The 16,054-nt window shown below is 45.4% G+C and overlaps 1 protein-coding gene across 19 annotated transcripts in view; it reads right to left on the reverse strand.

The window, feature by feature from the left end:
* RICTOR (RPTOR independent companion of MTOR complex 2) overlaps nt 1–2,123 on the reverse strand; it is a 161,599-nt gene extending 159,476 nt beyond the window's left edge. For 12 of the 19 annotated variants that reach the window (XM_070056653.1, XM_051853789.2, XM_051853790.2 and 9 more), the window contains exons 1-2: nt 2,016–2,123; nt 1,796–1,843 (exon numbers count right to left, since the gene is read on the reverse strand). In XM_070056653.1, coding sequence (XP_069912754.1) covers nt 1,796–1,843; nt 2,016–2,064 — 97 coding nt within the window. In that variant the 5' untranslated portion in view covers nt 2,065–2,123. Of the gene's footprint in view, nt 1–524; nt 662–1,795; nt 1,844–2,015 lie in introns of those variants that run through there. The other 7 variants (XM_070056659.1, XM_070056658.1, XM_051853797.2 and 4 more) reach the window with 5 other exon arrangements.
* Between the last annotated feature and the right edge of the window lie 13,931 nt (nt 2,124–16,054).

Consider the following 16,054-nt stretch of genomic DNA (forward strand, 5'->3'; position numbering starts at 1 on the left):
ACCAAAATTTTTGATATCAGAAAAACAATGAAATACAAATATAGCTCAACAAATTCAATAAATTCAACAAAATTTAAGGTACAACTAAAATTTATTTCTAGCATGCCCAAGTAGGTTTTTAATGCACAAATTGACCTCAAGTTTACCTAGTATGTACTTTTCACCTCCCTCTAAAAACACACATGCTTGTGTGTGTGTGTGTGTACACAAATCTCTAATAAACTACATCTGTTATTTAACTCAAAATGCTAAATTTCAGGCCTGTTAAGAATGACCCTTATTTTTGTTCACAGGTTTCCTTGAAAACAGCAAACATTTCATACAAATTTTTTCCCTATGTCTGTCATATAGAGTTTTCAAACTACTGCACAAAAGCCGAAAGGCTGACGACATGTTTCTTCACTACTTTCTAACCTCTAAGCTGCTGAAAAACTGCTCCAAAGCAGTGCACTGGTGATCGTAATCAGTGCCATTTTTAGTACTCAAGCCCTACTATATTGTATTTTTGAAACTCTCTTGCCTACCAAAGTTCACGAAAACTCCGTCCTTGAAGTTGCAGAATAAAACACGGTTACAAAAATACACTCTCGTAGCTCCATGAAAACCGGCCTTCCAGTTTACAAAGGCTACCTCCCATCAGGACATACAGAACAAATCATACTACGCTTTAATTCAGCGATGATCCTCAACACCAAGCCCACGTCCACCATAAATACGTGGAGAGCGATTGTTACGTCAAGAACATAGGGTTAAGTAGCACATCGACCGCGTATCGACTGTTTACGACGACTTCAACTTCCTACAGCGCTTTACAGAGCTCAACAAGCAACTGATGCTATGCAGCTGAACCACGTTACACCACAAGCTACAGCTGGTACGCAACGGGACTTGGCGCGAACCAGCAGACCAAATCCTGTTTATCGTGCAGCAGAAAAGAACCTCGTCGCAAGTACCCAATCACGCAATCTTCGGCAAGACAAGGTGGAATAAAACCCCACTACGGTCCCGTCCCTGCTATGGAGAATACGGAGTGGAGCCGGAGCCGGTCCTTCAAAAGAGAAGCCAGGGTCACTCAGTTCCCAAGGTGTAAACAAACCCGTCGCCACTGCAGGAGGTAAACAATGAACCTGCAGCAGGGCGAGGGGGCGGTCTTCGGCGAAGCACGGTCCCAGCGGCCCGGGAAACAGAAACAGAAGGAAAACACGGCGGAAACCAGCCACGCAGCAGTCCTGACCGGCTCCAGGGCTCAGCACCGAGCTACCGATGCTGGCGGTCCCCACAGGACGCGGGGCAAAGAGAAAAAAAAAAAAAAAAAGGCAGGCACGCAGTGAGCAAAAAAGCCAGCAGGTCCGGCTTCTGCGCCGGGAGACGGGGAGGGCAGGATGTGGTCGCTCTTCCCTCAAACATCCTCCTGCAACCCAAATAACAACCTCCACCTCCCTCCGGCCGGCCCCGGGAGCCGGCGGCACGAGCTTCGGCACGGGTGGAAGCCGCTGCCCCCGGGGGCCACCGAGCCCAGGGGTCGCCGGCTCCGCCAGTTCCGCTCGCGGCTCCCCAGCCGCCCCCCCCCCCCGCGGCAGCCCGAGGCCCCCAGAGAAGGGTTCAGGCAGAGTGAAGCGGGCACCGGGAAGGGGGATGGGTTCAGCGAGGCGGCCTGGCGGGGCTCCCGCGGGCCGGCAGGCGGGGCTCGGGCTGCGCCCCCCGTCCCCGTCGCGGGTCCCGTGCGAGGCCCGCCCCGGCCCCAGCTCCTCCCCAGCAGCGCGCCCTCGCCGGCGCTCTCGGCGCCCCGCGTTACCTCGGGTCAGATCCAGCGGGACGTTCTCCTCGCCGCTGTCATTCCGCCCTGCGCGAAACAGACACACAGCCCCAATTAGGATTCGCTCGCAGGCCAGCGGCGGCTGCCCAGGCTCCGGCCAGCGCCCCCGCTCCGCTCCCCCGACCCAGGGCCAGGGGAAGGCAAGTGCCAGGGGTGGCGGGCGCCGAGAGGTGAGGAGTGAGGGCTGCAGCGCGCTTACCTCGTATTCGGAGGTTCTTCAGAGAGCGGCCGCGGCCGATCGCCGCCATATTGACGGGTTTCAGTCACAACACCGGAAACCTCGCCCAATCGCGCGAGAACCCCTTCCCCTCCCCGCGCGCCGCGCCCGCCCCCCGCGGCATCGCCCCCGCCCCCTCGGCGGCGGGTGGTGCCGGCTGCGCTCCGGCCGCGGAGGGAGCGCCGCGTCCACCCGGGGTCCGGGAGGAGGAGCTCGTGGCGTCCGCCCGCCCCGGCCCAGGGAGGCGAGGCGAGCGAGCGGCTGGGCCGTCGGAGGGCAAGTCCTCCGGGAGGGGACGTTTCCCACGCGGGGAGTCCCATTGATGGAGTTGGCGGCGTGGAGGATGCTTCTCCTCCGGCCGCCGCGGACACCAGGCGTCCGAGCCGAGCGAGGGGCGCAGGGGCAGAGGAGGGCGGCTGCGGCCGAGCGGCCACCTGCTCGGAGCGCGTGCTGCCGCCGGCTTAGCCCTGGAATCCGCGGCCGCGCTCAGACGAGCGTGCGGAGCGGCGCCCCGCGCAGTGTAGACTCCCGTAAATCCCGCGCTGCGAGAAGAGACTCGCTTTTCCCTGACCAAGTTAACGCGTCGCTGAGTTCTGTTCCTAGCCGTGCCACGCTCAGCTCTGGGGGGTGGGCAGAGTCGGGGCGGCGGGGTAGTGGAGTTGGAGCCCACCTGGCCGAGGTGGCGGGAGGGCCCCGGCCCGGGAGCGGAGTGCGCCCCGCGCGCCCCGCGCAGGCCCCGGGACGCGGTTTCCTCTCTGCGGGGGCCGAGAGCGGAGTCCCGGCTTGTGTCTGCAACTCCCGGAACGGTGGCAGATGGGGCGGTTGTGAAGGCGTATTTCTGTACACAAATCGAGCAGTTGGGAAGGACAGGAGTTTTAATTCGGGCGAGTGTTCTTTGATACCCTAATAGACACATCTGACCCCTGATGCAGCAACTTCCTCTGGGACCAGATGGACTCTAAAGAGGATGAGCTCTCTCGCTCTTGGTCCTCGACTCGTCTTCTAACTCCCTAGAGACTGAACGTGGGGCTCTATACCCTTAACCCCTTCTCTTTCTCAGCTGCCAGGAAATACAACCTCTACCCTAAAAAGAAATGTTGGAGTTTTTTGGTTTTTTTTTTTTTTTTTTTTTTTGCTGTTGCTAATAATAGTGAACAAGTGGGACCACTTCAATGACCAAACTTGAGAGGTGTGTGAAGTGCAGCAGCCGTTTCAAAAAACGATACGAATCTAGTAGGTTAATAAGAAACAATGGTTCACATTATTGAGTCAAGCAAGAGGTTACAAATTTCCTGGTTTGGAAACTTCTGAAATACACACACATTAAAAGGATGCATCACAAAATGGATGTGTCCACAGATAGAAGTCTGAAAAGATAGACATCGGAATGCTGGTTGGTTTTCCTCCCTCAGTTGTGGAATTACGTATGCTCTGGATGTTTTAAATGTCCTATAGTGCATGTGTATTTCATTCATATATATATATATGTCACTTGTAAAGGTGCATTGTAAGAAAAGTAAAGTAGGAGCACGGCTTTCTTACATGCTACCCACCATCTATGTGTTTCAGGTGCTTTTCCTACTACGTGTGCATTCAAACAACGTGGTGCTGCTCATACTGCACTTCGATTTAAGGATGACCTTACTTTAAGTAAATTTGTCCTGCCAATAACAGTAATTTTAATAACAGGAACAGGGCCGGCGCCGCGGCTCACTAGGCTAATCCTCTGCCTAGCGGCGCCGGCACACCGGGTTCTAGTCCCGGTCGGGGCGCCGGATTCTGTCCCGGTTGCCCCTCTTCCAGGCCAGCCCTCTGCTGTGGCCAGGGAGTGCAGTGGAGGATGGCCCAGGTGCTTGGGCCCTGCACCCCATGGGAGACCAGGAAAAGCACCTGGTTCCTGGCTCCTGCCATCGGATCAGCGCGGTGCGCTGGCCGCAGCGCGCCGGCCGCGGCGGCCATTGGAGGGTGAACCAACGGCAAAGGAAGACCTTTCTCTCTGTCTCTCTCTCTCACTGTCCACTCTGCCAGTCAAAAAAAAAAAAAAAAAAAAAAAAATAACAGGAACAAAGACTTGCCTTCACGTCTTGGTGCAAATTGCTCTACTTAGTGCACAGAACAAAAATCACAGAACTCGAGGTCTGGCCAGGACATTACAAGTTCTGTATTTCATCCCTTTATGTTTTACACTATTTCACCATTTTAGACAAAGTAGCCATGAAGAGCCTGCATCCTGTTATCTTTATAGCTATCCATGCCTACTTAAAGACCATTAGTCAATGACTCCACCTTTTAGAAGAAGAATCATCTTTCTTCAATTGTACAATGAAGCTAATTTTCCCTCTGTGACTATTCCACTCATTTGAGTGGTTAGGTTCTCCACATTGGCTCTTCAGAGGAAGTGCGTTCCTTGTAAAAAGAACAAGTTCTTAGTGTTTGCATATGGCACCCAACTGGGAAGCAGGAGTTTAGGTAAGATTTAGTAAGAAGCACATTTCACAATGTCATATTTGCTTTTGAAATACTAGCACTACATGATGGATTCTAGTCAACTTGATACTTGTGAGCATGTCTGAGTTTCCTCCTGTGACACTTGCCAAAAACTGGGCAGCCCTCCTTCTGCAACTTGTTTTTCTTGCTTGCTTCTTTTAGTCCACACATAGGACTTACTCATTGTGTTGACTTCTGACCACTTCTCCAATTTTATTTTGATTCTGATCTGGTCATCGAGAATGTGACTTCCTCTTCTTAATTTTCATTTCCCAGTTAGGTTTCGTTTGCTGTGTCAATGAACATCTTTTCTAGTACCGTCATTGATAAAACATGATCTATGAGGTTGGGTCCAAGCCCACACTCCCGAAAGGTGACTCCTTGTGTCTGCAAATATAGCACCTTTGCCGATAGTCCCTCTCTGGCTTCTGTTCTCTCTTGTGTTGCACGGAGTTAATAATAATTCTAGTTTATCTACTGTATCCTAGCAGTTTGGGATATACTTGTAATGCTGAACAGAAATAAAAACCTGCCAACATCCTGGTTCCCTTTGCTCTGTCTGCCTTGTTACATGTGCCACAGGAAGATAAAGCCAAGTCAAAAACCACACAATTTGGTCAGGCTATTTCTTGGTAACTCAGCTTGGTAGCTAAACCACACGTGTACTATCGATAGAAGGGCCATTCAAATGACAGGCAATAGACTGAATTAAACAAATGTTAAAATCCTACACAGGATTGATTATTGAGATTCATTTATGGTCACAGCAGAAATAGTCTGTTGGTATTGTTCCCTTTGATTACAATCTGTCCCAGAAATCTCATTTAAGTTTCATTTTAAACAATTCTGTATGATATATAAAGACCCTCTATGAAAACAGTTTTAAAGAAAGAATACACCTGTTTGTGAAAGAGGAAGACGTATATATCCATAAAATAAACTCTAGAAACATAGGGACTAAAGTGTCAAAAGTGACTGTCTTTGAGTTGTTGAATTTTGAGGATTTTTATCTTTCCTTTTCTCACTGTACTTGTTCTAAAACAAATTTTGACTTGTGCTATTTTTTTAAAGGAAAACTAAGAGAAATTGTGTTGGCCATTCTAAACCACAGCTATAAAGATTTGATTATAATAATTTGTTAAGCATTGGATCTATCAAAATTATTTGTCCATCTTTTCATAAAGAAAACATTTGCACATGTACTCAAAATGTATATGTATTTACTTTTTGAATAAGCTAAGACATAAAAAATATGAAAGAAAAGTGACTAAAGCTAATTTTTACTGTTAATTTACAAATGGCACAAATAAAAGCAATAGAGCTGTCCATGTTTCATTATTTTAGCATTTCTTGTTAAATAATGTGTGATACAGCAATTCAAAAGTCTAGTTCCAGGAAGACTTTGTTTGGATATTGGGTTTTAACAATTGTTACCCCACAAAATACAAAGTTAAAACTGGAAGAACTCTATCAGCTGCAGTTTCTAAACCTTTCCAATTCCATCCATCAGTTACATACAAGTTGTTTTACAACATAATTTGCTAACATATGTCCATATTGCTTACCATCAGGTATTTCCCTGGACAACCAGAGACATGATGCTTGGAAATATTTAGCAAACTGAGAAAATTATTTCAAAACCATGCATCTGAAAGATTTTTAAGATTATCAAACTGTTTTCATGACTTTTAAGTGTTCAGACAAGAAAATTTATAAATGAACAATTTAAATTTTTCATTGCTTTCAGGAAAAAAAACTGAAATTTTTCCAAATATGTAGTCTCTAAATGTTCTCACCCTAACACAAGTTTTTTTTTTTTCTTTCTTTCTTTTTTTTTATTGGTTACGATTTTAACTGTATTTATTTTCCTACAGGTAATTTTCACTCAAAAATTAAAAGAGAAAAAAAATCCTGCAGTTTAGAACTGGACCCCTTGGCCAATCTTGTTCCTTCCCAGTTCAAAGTGCTACATCTCTTAATGGCCAGCATCTTCTTGGATCTGCAGTTAGACTCAACACAGTCACCTTAGCACAATCTTCGTCATGGTGTTAGCCTTCTGGAAACTGTCTCCAGCTGTTCCCCATGGCCACCCTCTTCCCACTAGAGCCCCTCTTTCCCTGGGCACACAGGGACTCCTTCCCTACAAGTTTCTTTGGGAACTAATAACTTTCCTAGTTATTGTTACCACATTGACCTCAAAGGGAAAGACTAGATTTAGTGTTTTTAAAATATGTTATCGGCAACATGCTACTGGAAGCCACATCATGAAGAAAAGCTGGCCATTAAATAAATACTAAAACTCACTATGGTACCAAAGTTTTTCGAAGCCACGCCCCTTCTCATTTCAAAGTGAGTGAAAAATGAAACTGTGTTTTGAGGTCTTGCTGATATAAAATGATTCCATGTGACACTATCTGCATGCTTCTCTTTGAATCCTTCATTTCGTTTCTAGGAACTGCTTAATCGACTTTCATACAACATCACTGTTATTGAGAAAGTTGTTTACTGATAAGCATATATGGTTCTTTGGTGCCTGTTACTGTGGTGGCACAGAAAAGAAAAAGTAGCTCTTTGTGTGGATCGATACTGAGTAGTATTTACCAAACACCAGAGACTGACTCAACTCTAGAAACATCTGTGCACCCACCCAGCTGCACAGCAACACTTCCACAATCCCTGTGTGTTGAAAACCTTTTTCTTCGAATCTTCAGCTTCTTCTCTGCCTTGATCAACGAATGGCCTTATACTTTAGTTTCACTGGGGATTTTTTTTTCCCTGTGCTTTACCATAGCAGGAAATACCATTGAATTCCCCACTGATGTGCCTTTTTGTCTTTTGGCTGAGTAATGGATTCTAACATCACTGAAAACAATACAGAAAATTACCTTCACATTCTGACTGCTTATTTTTAAATATTTTGCTAATCTGACAGCTTTATAATATCATTAGCTAACATCTCAAAGAACATTATAGACTTAGAGTTCGATAACAGTAAAGGATATGGCTTGTACATTCATACTTCACATTAATCCTAGTAATTTCAAGTTTCTAAAACTTTGGCTGCCATTGTGGCATCTGACCACATTGCCGTTGGTTTCCCTGCGTAATGAAGTGCTTACGTCAGGAGTGGAAGGATCAAGTTGCCACAGCTTATAAACAGGTGCTGTGCTTTCCTTATCATTACAGAGTTTCCTTGCTAGATTCGTTTTAAGCCATGTGTACATTTTGGAGGGATAGTTTATAATATACTCTTTCAACCCACTTAACTGGACATAGGCTATAGCCACAACAGAGTGGCACATTTTCTAGGGAGCGTTGAGAACTCCCCGGATCTGCAGCACTCTCAAGACCCTTGATAACACCTGCCAATATAACCCACCTGACCAAAATAGGCTTCCAGTGTTAATCTGTTGAATTAACATCAAGAGTTTCTTTTTTTCCCTTTTTTAATTTTTTTTATTTTTGTCTTCACAAAAACAAAAAATCCCAACTGTTCATCAAAAAAAAAAAAAAGAAAGAAAAAGAAAAGAAAAGAAAACCATAGAAACAAGTTACGATACTGAAATCACAGTGAGGAACCGTGAGTTAGCAGACAAATGGAAAAAATGAGGCTATCTGGGGGCGCATGCTAATAGCATGAAGTCACCACCACCACAAGGTGGAAAGGCAGAAGTGGACTGCGGGAAGCGCTAGATTCTAGCAGCGGACCAAAGTGGACCCGGGTGGGTAGTGCCCCCTAGCTTCTATCAGTAGCAATTACAAATCCTCTCCAGACACATCAGTTCCTAGAATCTTCACAAATTCAAATAAATAAAAACATATTCAAAGATTGTTAAAACTCACAGGAAAAGGTCATCATGACTCGGAATCAGCAGAAATAGAAATAAACAAGATTATATCCTGAGAGTTTTAAATATTGATGATCAGACAATATAAAATAGCTACAATATATGAATACATTTTAAGTGAAGAATTTTTAAAAAGATTTATTTGAAAGGTGGAGTGACACAGAGAGAAAGAGAGAGGGCAAGAGAGAGGCTCCACCCACTGATTCACTCCCCAAATGCCTGCAACAGCTGGGGATGGGCCAGTCCAAAGTCAGGAGCCAGAACTCCACCTGGGTCTCCCTTGTGGGTGTTAGGAGCCCAGCTATTTGGTCCACTGTCTGCTACCTTCCCGAGCGCATTAGCAGGAAGCTGGAATGGAAGCAGAGAACAGGGATGCTGGTCACCCTGGGCTGTGGCTTAACCTGCTGCAGCACAATGACCCCACATAAAGAATTTATGATGTCACCTCTGATGGAGAGATGAGTATGGGATTTCCCCTCTCACAATACACAATGGCTAATCGAAATCTGTATATGAAACAATTGTTTTTAGGCATTGAACAAGAGATTACTATAGTACTGTGACATTGAGATAAAAGAAAGTGAATTCTTTTCACAACATTCCACCTTCTCTCTGACTTTCTGCCTAGGGACATCCTTAAAATCCTACACAAAGTTATGGAAACCAAACAGAACAGCAGTATCACCACAGAGACGACAGAAAGCTGAGGCTGAGATTATGAGGCAATTGAAGATCGAGGGCAGATCCCAGAGAGGAGGGAGTCATCAGAGTGGGGGCTCCAGAAATCTGCACGTGGAAGCCCTTGCTTAAGCAGCTGAACGTCAAGCTGGACAAGCTTTGGCTGAAACTCCAGGAGGCCTGGGAGAGAATGTCTGTGGGGAGCTCGGAACTGGAGATTCCAGAGGTTGCAGACGTTAGACTTCCAACCAGGATGCAGAGTTTGGTGAACGCTCTGAGCATTCACCTAAGACGCTCCAAAGGGTCATCATTGAAGAAAAGGGTTTCATTGAGACATCAAAAAGGCCACAAATTAGAGGAAAGGATGCACTAGCTGCACAGTAAGAACTACCATGGACGGACTTAACAAAACCTAAAACCAACTGATTTTCCACTAAATTAACAAATGGGGGAAAACTAAACTCATTAAACAGAAAAAGTCAACATTCCAGTTCTAAAACAAATAATATTTATAATGTCCAGCATATGATAAAAAATATATTAGATGTAAAAATATCAGGAAAATATGTCTTATGAGAAAAAAATAGTCTATAAAAACAGACCAGAGGAAACACACACATTGAAATTAGCAGAATTCATAAATGTTGAGTTACATAATGAAGATTTAAAAGAAACATTGTACGTAACGAGTAAACAGATGGAGGCTCCGCAGAGACAAATTCTAGAAATGAAAAATACAATACACAAAATAGTGATGCTTCTGTCTCTAATCAGAAATCCACTAGATGATGATAGATTTTATACTAGAAAAGAAAGGATTCATGGATTTGAAAACAAACTGATACCAAAGAGAAGAAAATAATAAAAGGAAAGAGTGACCTATATTTTAAAAGCAAGTTTTAGAGTTCCCAGAGAATGGGGAAGATTGGGGCAGAAAAAATATGTGAAGTAATAATTACTGAAATGACCCAAATTTAATGACCATAATCCAAAGAAAGCTGAATGAATCACATGAAGTACAAACACAGAGAAAACCACTCCCAGGCATATGGTGGTCTAATTGCCCAGTATCAAAGAGAAAAAAGTAATCAGAAAACAGGCAAATTACAGAACAACAACAAGAATTACTAAGGACTTCTAGTCAGAAATAAGAGACCAGAATTCAATAAAAAGACACCTTTAGAGCACAAAAAGAAAAATATTTGCAACCTAGAACTCTATAATAAAAGCAATTTTCAAAAACGTAAGTGAATGGTGGGCAATGTGTTACACCCACTTCCCATGTCAGAGTCCCTGTTTGAGTCCCCTCTCCATAGCCTCAAGTCTGTCTTCCTGCTCACATGCCTGGGAGACAGCCGATGATGGCCCAGGTACTTGGATTCCTGCCACCCACGCGGGAGACCCAGGTGAAGTTCCTGGCTCCTGCCTTCAGCCTGAGAGTCCCTGCTGTTGCAGACATTTGGGGAGTGAAATAGAGAATGGAAGAAATTTGCTCTTTCTCTCTTGCTCTCTCTCTCTCCTAATAGACGAAAACAAATAAACTTTAAAGAAAATACTCTAAGAATCTATGCCAACCTCTTCACAATGTGGGGAGGATCAGCTTTAGGTTCTGGTCCATAAAACATACACTTTTACACCCCTTCCTCTTTAATGAGAGAACCAGCCCTGCAGAAAAGTTGCTTCTACTTTTCCCTGTTAAGGGCAGGTGAACCTGTTAAGGGCAGGTGAACCTGTCACTCAGGTGCACCTATAGCTCACTCCATGGACCTACCCTCAGCCCAAAGGAGTGACATTTTCCAGAGAGTCATAGGAAATCGAGACTGAGGGAGGGGAAGGCTCTATGAGCCGATGACTGAGTGACGGGTGCATAAACGCCCAGCTCCCCAACCTCAAGCCGGCACAAGTCAGTGGCGCCCTTCTTGCTCCAGTGTTTTTTCCCGGATCAGCAAAGGCAGGACTGGAGATGAATCTGCATCTTAGCCCAACTTCCTACCTTGAGCGCTCCTGCTTCCTCCATCTCGCACGTTTCTCCTGAGAGCACTCCCTCAACAATTCCCTCCCTCTAGAATTATGTCTCAAGCTCTGGCATCTAGGAAACCGAATTGTTAGGGACCGAATGTTTGTGACTCCTGCAGATTCACAGGTGGAAATGTACCTCCTAGGGTGATGACCTTTGCAGGTAGGGGCAGGTGGAGGGAGTTAGGTCAAGGGGTGGACCCTGCATGGATGGAATGAAGTGCCTTTGCTGGAAGAGGCCAGAGAGTCAGCTTACTATTTACACTGTGCAAAGGTACAATAAGCACCTCATGAGAACTTGACCATGAAAACCCTAGATCTTGCTCCTCCAGGGTCCAGAAAGGAGAGAAACTAATTTCTGTTGTTGACAAGCAACCCAGTTTACAATACTTTGTTTTAGCATCTTGAGCTACCATGCCAACCTAAGAGACATTCCTAGTATGTCTACTTCTACAGATACAAGTTCATTACAAGGATACTTTGGAAAGTTCATGAGAAAATGGAGTTAAGTTTGTTTTCATATTACATATTTTCCATGAACTTTCTGAAGACCCCTTGTATGCACAGATTTCAAATATTTTTGCACAAAAGTACACCTATGCTTTAGTTCCATTTCCCTGATCTTTTTGAAGCACTCTCATATATTAAGTTGTTATTTTTTTTTCTGTATGAATGCACAAAGACCTTTATGTGTCCTTTAGTACCCTGTGGTTTGGATTTCTGGCCCTGTACATTTATTTAGCTCTTGGAGGTTAGGTAACCACCACAGCCTAGTGTACTACTGTTAGATCTATACATATTAAAGGTGAGAAACCAAAAGAAAACTCTGGTCTTCTGAGACGAGGAGGAGGCAACAGGATTTCAGAGCCTTATTTAACACTCCTGCCATTTAGGGCAAAGCTCTGACAAGCATATTATATTAGCTGAAGTACAACAACCCAAGTTCCATCCCAACTTTAAAAAAGATTAGTTTCAATATTGCTGCTGGAGACATGAAGGATGGAGGATTAAAGTTTCAAGTCTCTTACATACTGGTATGTGTTGAGATCATCAAGTGGAAAGGGAAGATGTGGTTTATGTGCCTAGTGCTCTTTTTTTTTTTTTTTTTTTTTTTGACAGGTAGAGTGGACAGTGAGAGAGACAGAGAGAAAGGTCTTCCTTTTGCTGTTGGTTCACCCTCCAATGGCCACCGCGGCTGGCGCACTGCGCTGATCCGAAGGCAGGAGCCAGGTGCTTCTCCTGGTCTCCCATGGGGTGCAGGGCCCAAGCACTTGGGCCATCCTCCACTGCACTCCCGGGCCACAGCAGAGAGCTGGCCTGGAAGAGGGGCAATCGGGACAGAATCCGGTGCCCCGACCGGGACCGCTAGGCGAAGGATTAGCCTGTTGAGCCACGGCGCTGGCCTCTAATGCTCTTTCACAACTTGATATAAAGTTTTAGAAAAATAACACAGTAGGGGCTGGCCTTTGGCATAACAAGTTAAATTGCTGCTTGTGATGCCAGTATCCCTGTTGGAGTGCAGGTTCAAGTCCTGGCTACTCTGCTTCTGATACAGCTTCCTGGTAACATGCTGGGGAAGGCAGCAGAAGACGGCCAAAGTACTTGCACCTCTGTCGTCACCTGGGAAACCAGTATGAAGCTCCTGGCTTCTGGCTTCAGCCTGGCCTAGCCCTGGCAGTTGCTGCCGTTGGAGGAGTGAACCACTGGATGGAAAATCTTTCTTTTTCTGTCTCTTGCTCTCTTACTGACACTCTCTCAGATAAATAAATACATGTTGAATTAAAAAATACACTAGTTTAAAGATCTACTTTAGGAATTAAGATGTGAGAGATGACACTGTCCTCAAAGGTATTTCTTTGTTGATAAGAACCTGACAACAACCAGCCTAAATTACCTACATTGAACATCATTATCCCTTGGGTTCAACCGCCACCACAGTTTGAATTCACACTTCTAATTGGTATCAGGCCACAGTATTTGCAACATCTCAAGTGGCTGAAGACTGTGTATTCAGGATTACCGCTTTTTTATGATCATATTCCTATTACACCTTTTGGTGGCCTTTGGTCCCACTAAGAGATATGGGATTGGCTGTCACAGATACTGCATACATGCTGTCCATCCCTCACCTGTACAGAAGGGCTTCTCAGTGCTGGCAGGAGTGGACAGCTGGAGTGACTCTGCTGCATATGATTAATTTCCCATCAGAAATGGCAGAGGTTACAGACTAACCATCAGCGCCAAATCCGGACTACCAGGAGAGTGTGTTTAGTCTGAACAGTGCAGTTAAGAAAAATCGGATCAATAGTTTTAAAAAAATAAAGTGGGATATAATATATATCTATATAGATAGATGATAGCTAGCTAGATGATAGATTCTTGTCTTGAAAAACTGGAGAATCTGGCCTGCACCATGGCTCAATAGGCTAATCCTCCACCTGTGGCGCCGGCACACCGGGTTCTAGTCCTGGTCGGGGCACCGGATTCTGTCCCGGTTGCCCCTCTTCCAGTCCAGCTCTCTGCTGTGGCCCGGGAGTGCAGTGGAGGATGGCCCAAGTGCTTGGGTCCTGCACCTGAATGGGAGACCAGGAGAAGCACCTGGCTCCTGGCTTTGGATCAGCATGGTGCGCCGGCCGTAGCGGCCACCGGGGGGTGAACCAACGGAAAAAGGAAGACCTTTTTCTCTGTCTCTCTCACTGTCCACTCTGTAAAAAAAAAACAAAAAAAAAAACAAACAAACAAAAAAAAAAAAAAAAAAAAAAAAAACAAACACCAACTGGAGAATCTAGAATCTAGCCACACTGGCCCCACATTTCATCAGAGTTGAGCCATCTGCATGGCCTGAGTGGGAATCAAATGCAAACTCAGACTGAGAAGTGTGGGGAAGGCTTGGTAAAGGGAGTGTGTGTAGGTATGTGCACAGTGTGTAGGGAAACCAGAGAAGGGGAAGGTGAGGAGAAGCACTGGGCCCCCGGGGAGAAGCCCACCTGACATAGCCTGACCTCTGGGTGAAGTGCAAGGCCAGCGAGGGTGTGAAGAAAGGAATATCCAAACTTCCTTCTCTGTCCCCTGGACTGACTGCCCGTGCTCCCCAGGGCCCAAATGACACTGAGGGTCCACACAGGTCAATGTTGAACAGCATGGAGAAGGATGGTGAAGGGGGTCTGGAGGGCCAAAAGGATACCCAACATAATTAGCAACTCACCCTGTGGATGGAGCTTATATTCTACAGTTGGCCACAGTCCCCACCAGTCTCTATTGTCCCACAGCAACACTGAATGTCAGATACCTTTATCATCACACTGGCACTCTGGTGTGTCTCGCAAGACAAATACATTTCTCTGCAAATGTCTCTGCCAAAAGTGAATAAGGAATGAGAAAAGAACAAATTCTTCAAGAAAACTCAGGAAAAAGTATGCAAGAAAAACATTACTACACATTTAATATGTAAACAGAATATACCTCAGTCTTTCGTTTTCACCTTTAAAATTATTTTCAAAGGCAAATAGACAAAGAACTCTCCTCTGCTGGCTCAGTCCATAAATGCCCATAATAGCCAGAACCAGGAACTTCATCCAGGTCTCCCCTGTAGATGGCAGGGACCCAACCACTTGAGCCATCCCTGCTGCCTCCCTGGGTCTGCATTAGCAGGAAGCTGGAGTCAGGAGCCAGAGGTGGGTATCAAACCCAGGCACCCCAATATGGGACAATGGTGTCATGGCTGCTGGCCAAATGCTTGCCCCATATTTTGGTCTTTTGCAAAAAATACTCTTGGGGGTCCGGTGTTGTGACACAGCAGATTAAGCTACCACTTGCGATGCTGACACCAGTTTGGTTCTGGCTGCTCCATTTCCTGTCCAGCTTCCTGCTAAGGTGCCTGGGAAGGCACACATGCTTGGTCCCCTGCCACCCACATGGGAGATGCAGGTGGAGTTCCAGGCTCCTGGCTTCAGCCAGGTCCATCCTGGCCATTATAGCTATCTGGGGAGTAAACCAGTGAATAGAAGATATCTTTCTCTCTCTGTCACTGCTTCTCTCTCACTGTAACTCTGCCTTTCAAGTAAGCAAATAAAAATTTTTTTGATACTGTGCCTATTTCACTCATGAGGTCATTTGCTTTTCTTATAGCACTTTGAATTTTGTATTGGGAAATTATCTTTCTACCATTTAGTGTAGTCTCATTTGAGAGGATGATTCTAGGTAACTTTTTGTTACTATGGGAGCTGAGGGGTTAGGTTCTACCCTCACCCCACCACAAGGACAAGTGCATGACCTAAGCACAGTCAATGGGGCTCTGTCGTCAGGGATACCAACCCCTGATTGAATTACTCAATGGCAATAGCTAATTTCTGTCATTTGTAGCTAAGAACACTCACTGAATCATTACCTAAACAGACTAGGTATATCGTTAATATTCTGGGATTTAAATTTTTTTCTTCTTTTAAAACATTTATTTATTTGAAAGGCAGTTACAGAAAGAGAGAAAGAGAGAAGGAAAGAGAGAGAGAGAGAGAGAGAGAGAGAGAATGAGCACCTGAGTGAGCTATCTTCCATCTGCTGGTTCACTCCCCAGTGGCCACAAACAGTCAACACTGTGCCAAACCAATGCCAGGAGTTTGGAACTCCATCCAGGTCTCCCATGTACGTAGTAGGGGCCCTGGGATTTGAGCCATCTTCTGCTTTCCCAGCAGAATCAGCAGTGAGTTGGATCAGAAGCAGAGCAGAAAGGACTCAAACTGGTGCTCCAAACAGGATGCTGGCATCACAGGTGGCAGCTTAACACACTGAGCCACAATGATGGCACCATATTTTCTTTAAAAAAAAAAAGATTTATTTATTTATTTATTTATTAGAATGGCAGAGTTATAGAGAGGCAGAGGCAGAAAGAGAGAAGTCTTCCATCCACTAGTTCACTCCCCAGATGGCTGCAATGGCCGGAGCTGTGCCTATCCGAAGTTAGGAGCCAGGTGCTTCTTCCAGGTCTCCCATCTG

Source organism: Oryctolagus cuniculus, chromosome 14, assembly GCF_964237555.1.
Source record: "Oryctolagus cuniculus chromosome 14, mOryCun1.1, whole genome shotgun sequence".
In the NCBI taxonomy this organism is placed as follows: Eukaryota; Metazoa; Chordata; class Mammalia; order Lagomorpha; family Leporidae; genus Oryctolagus; species Oryctolagus cuniculus.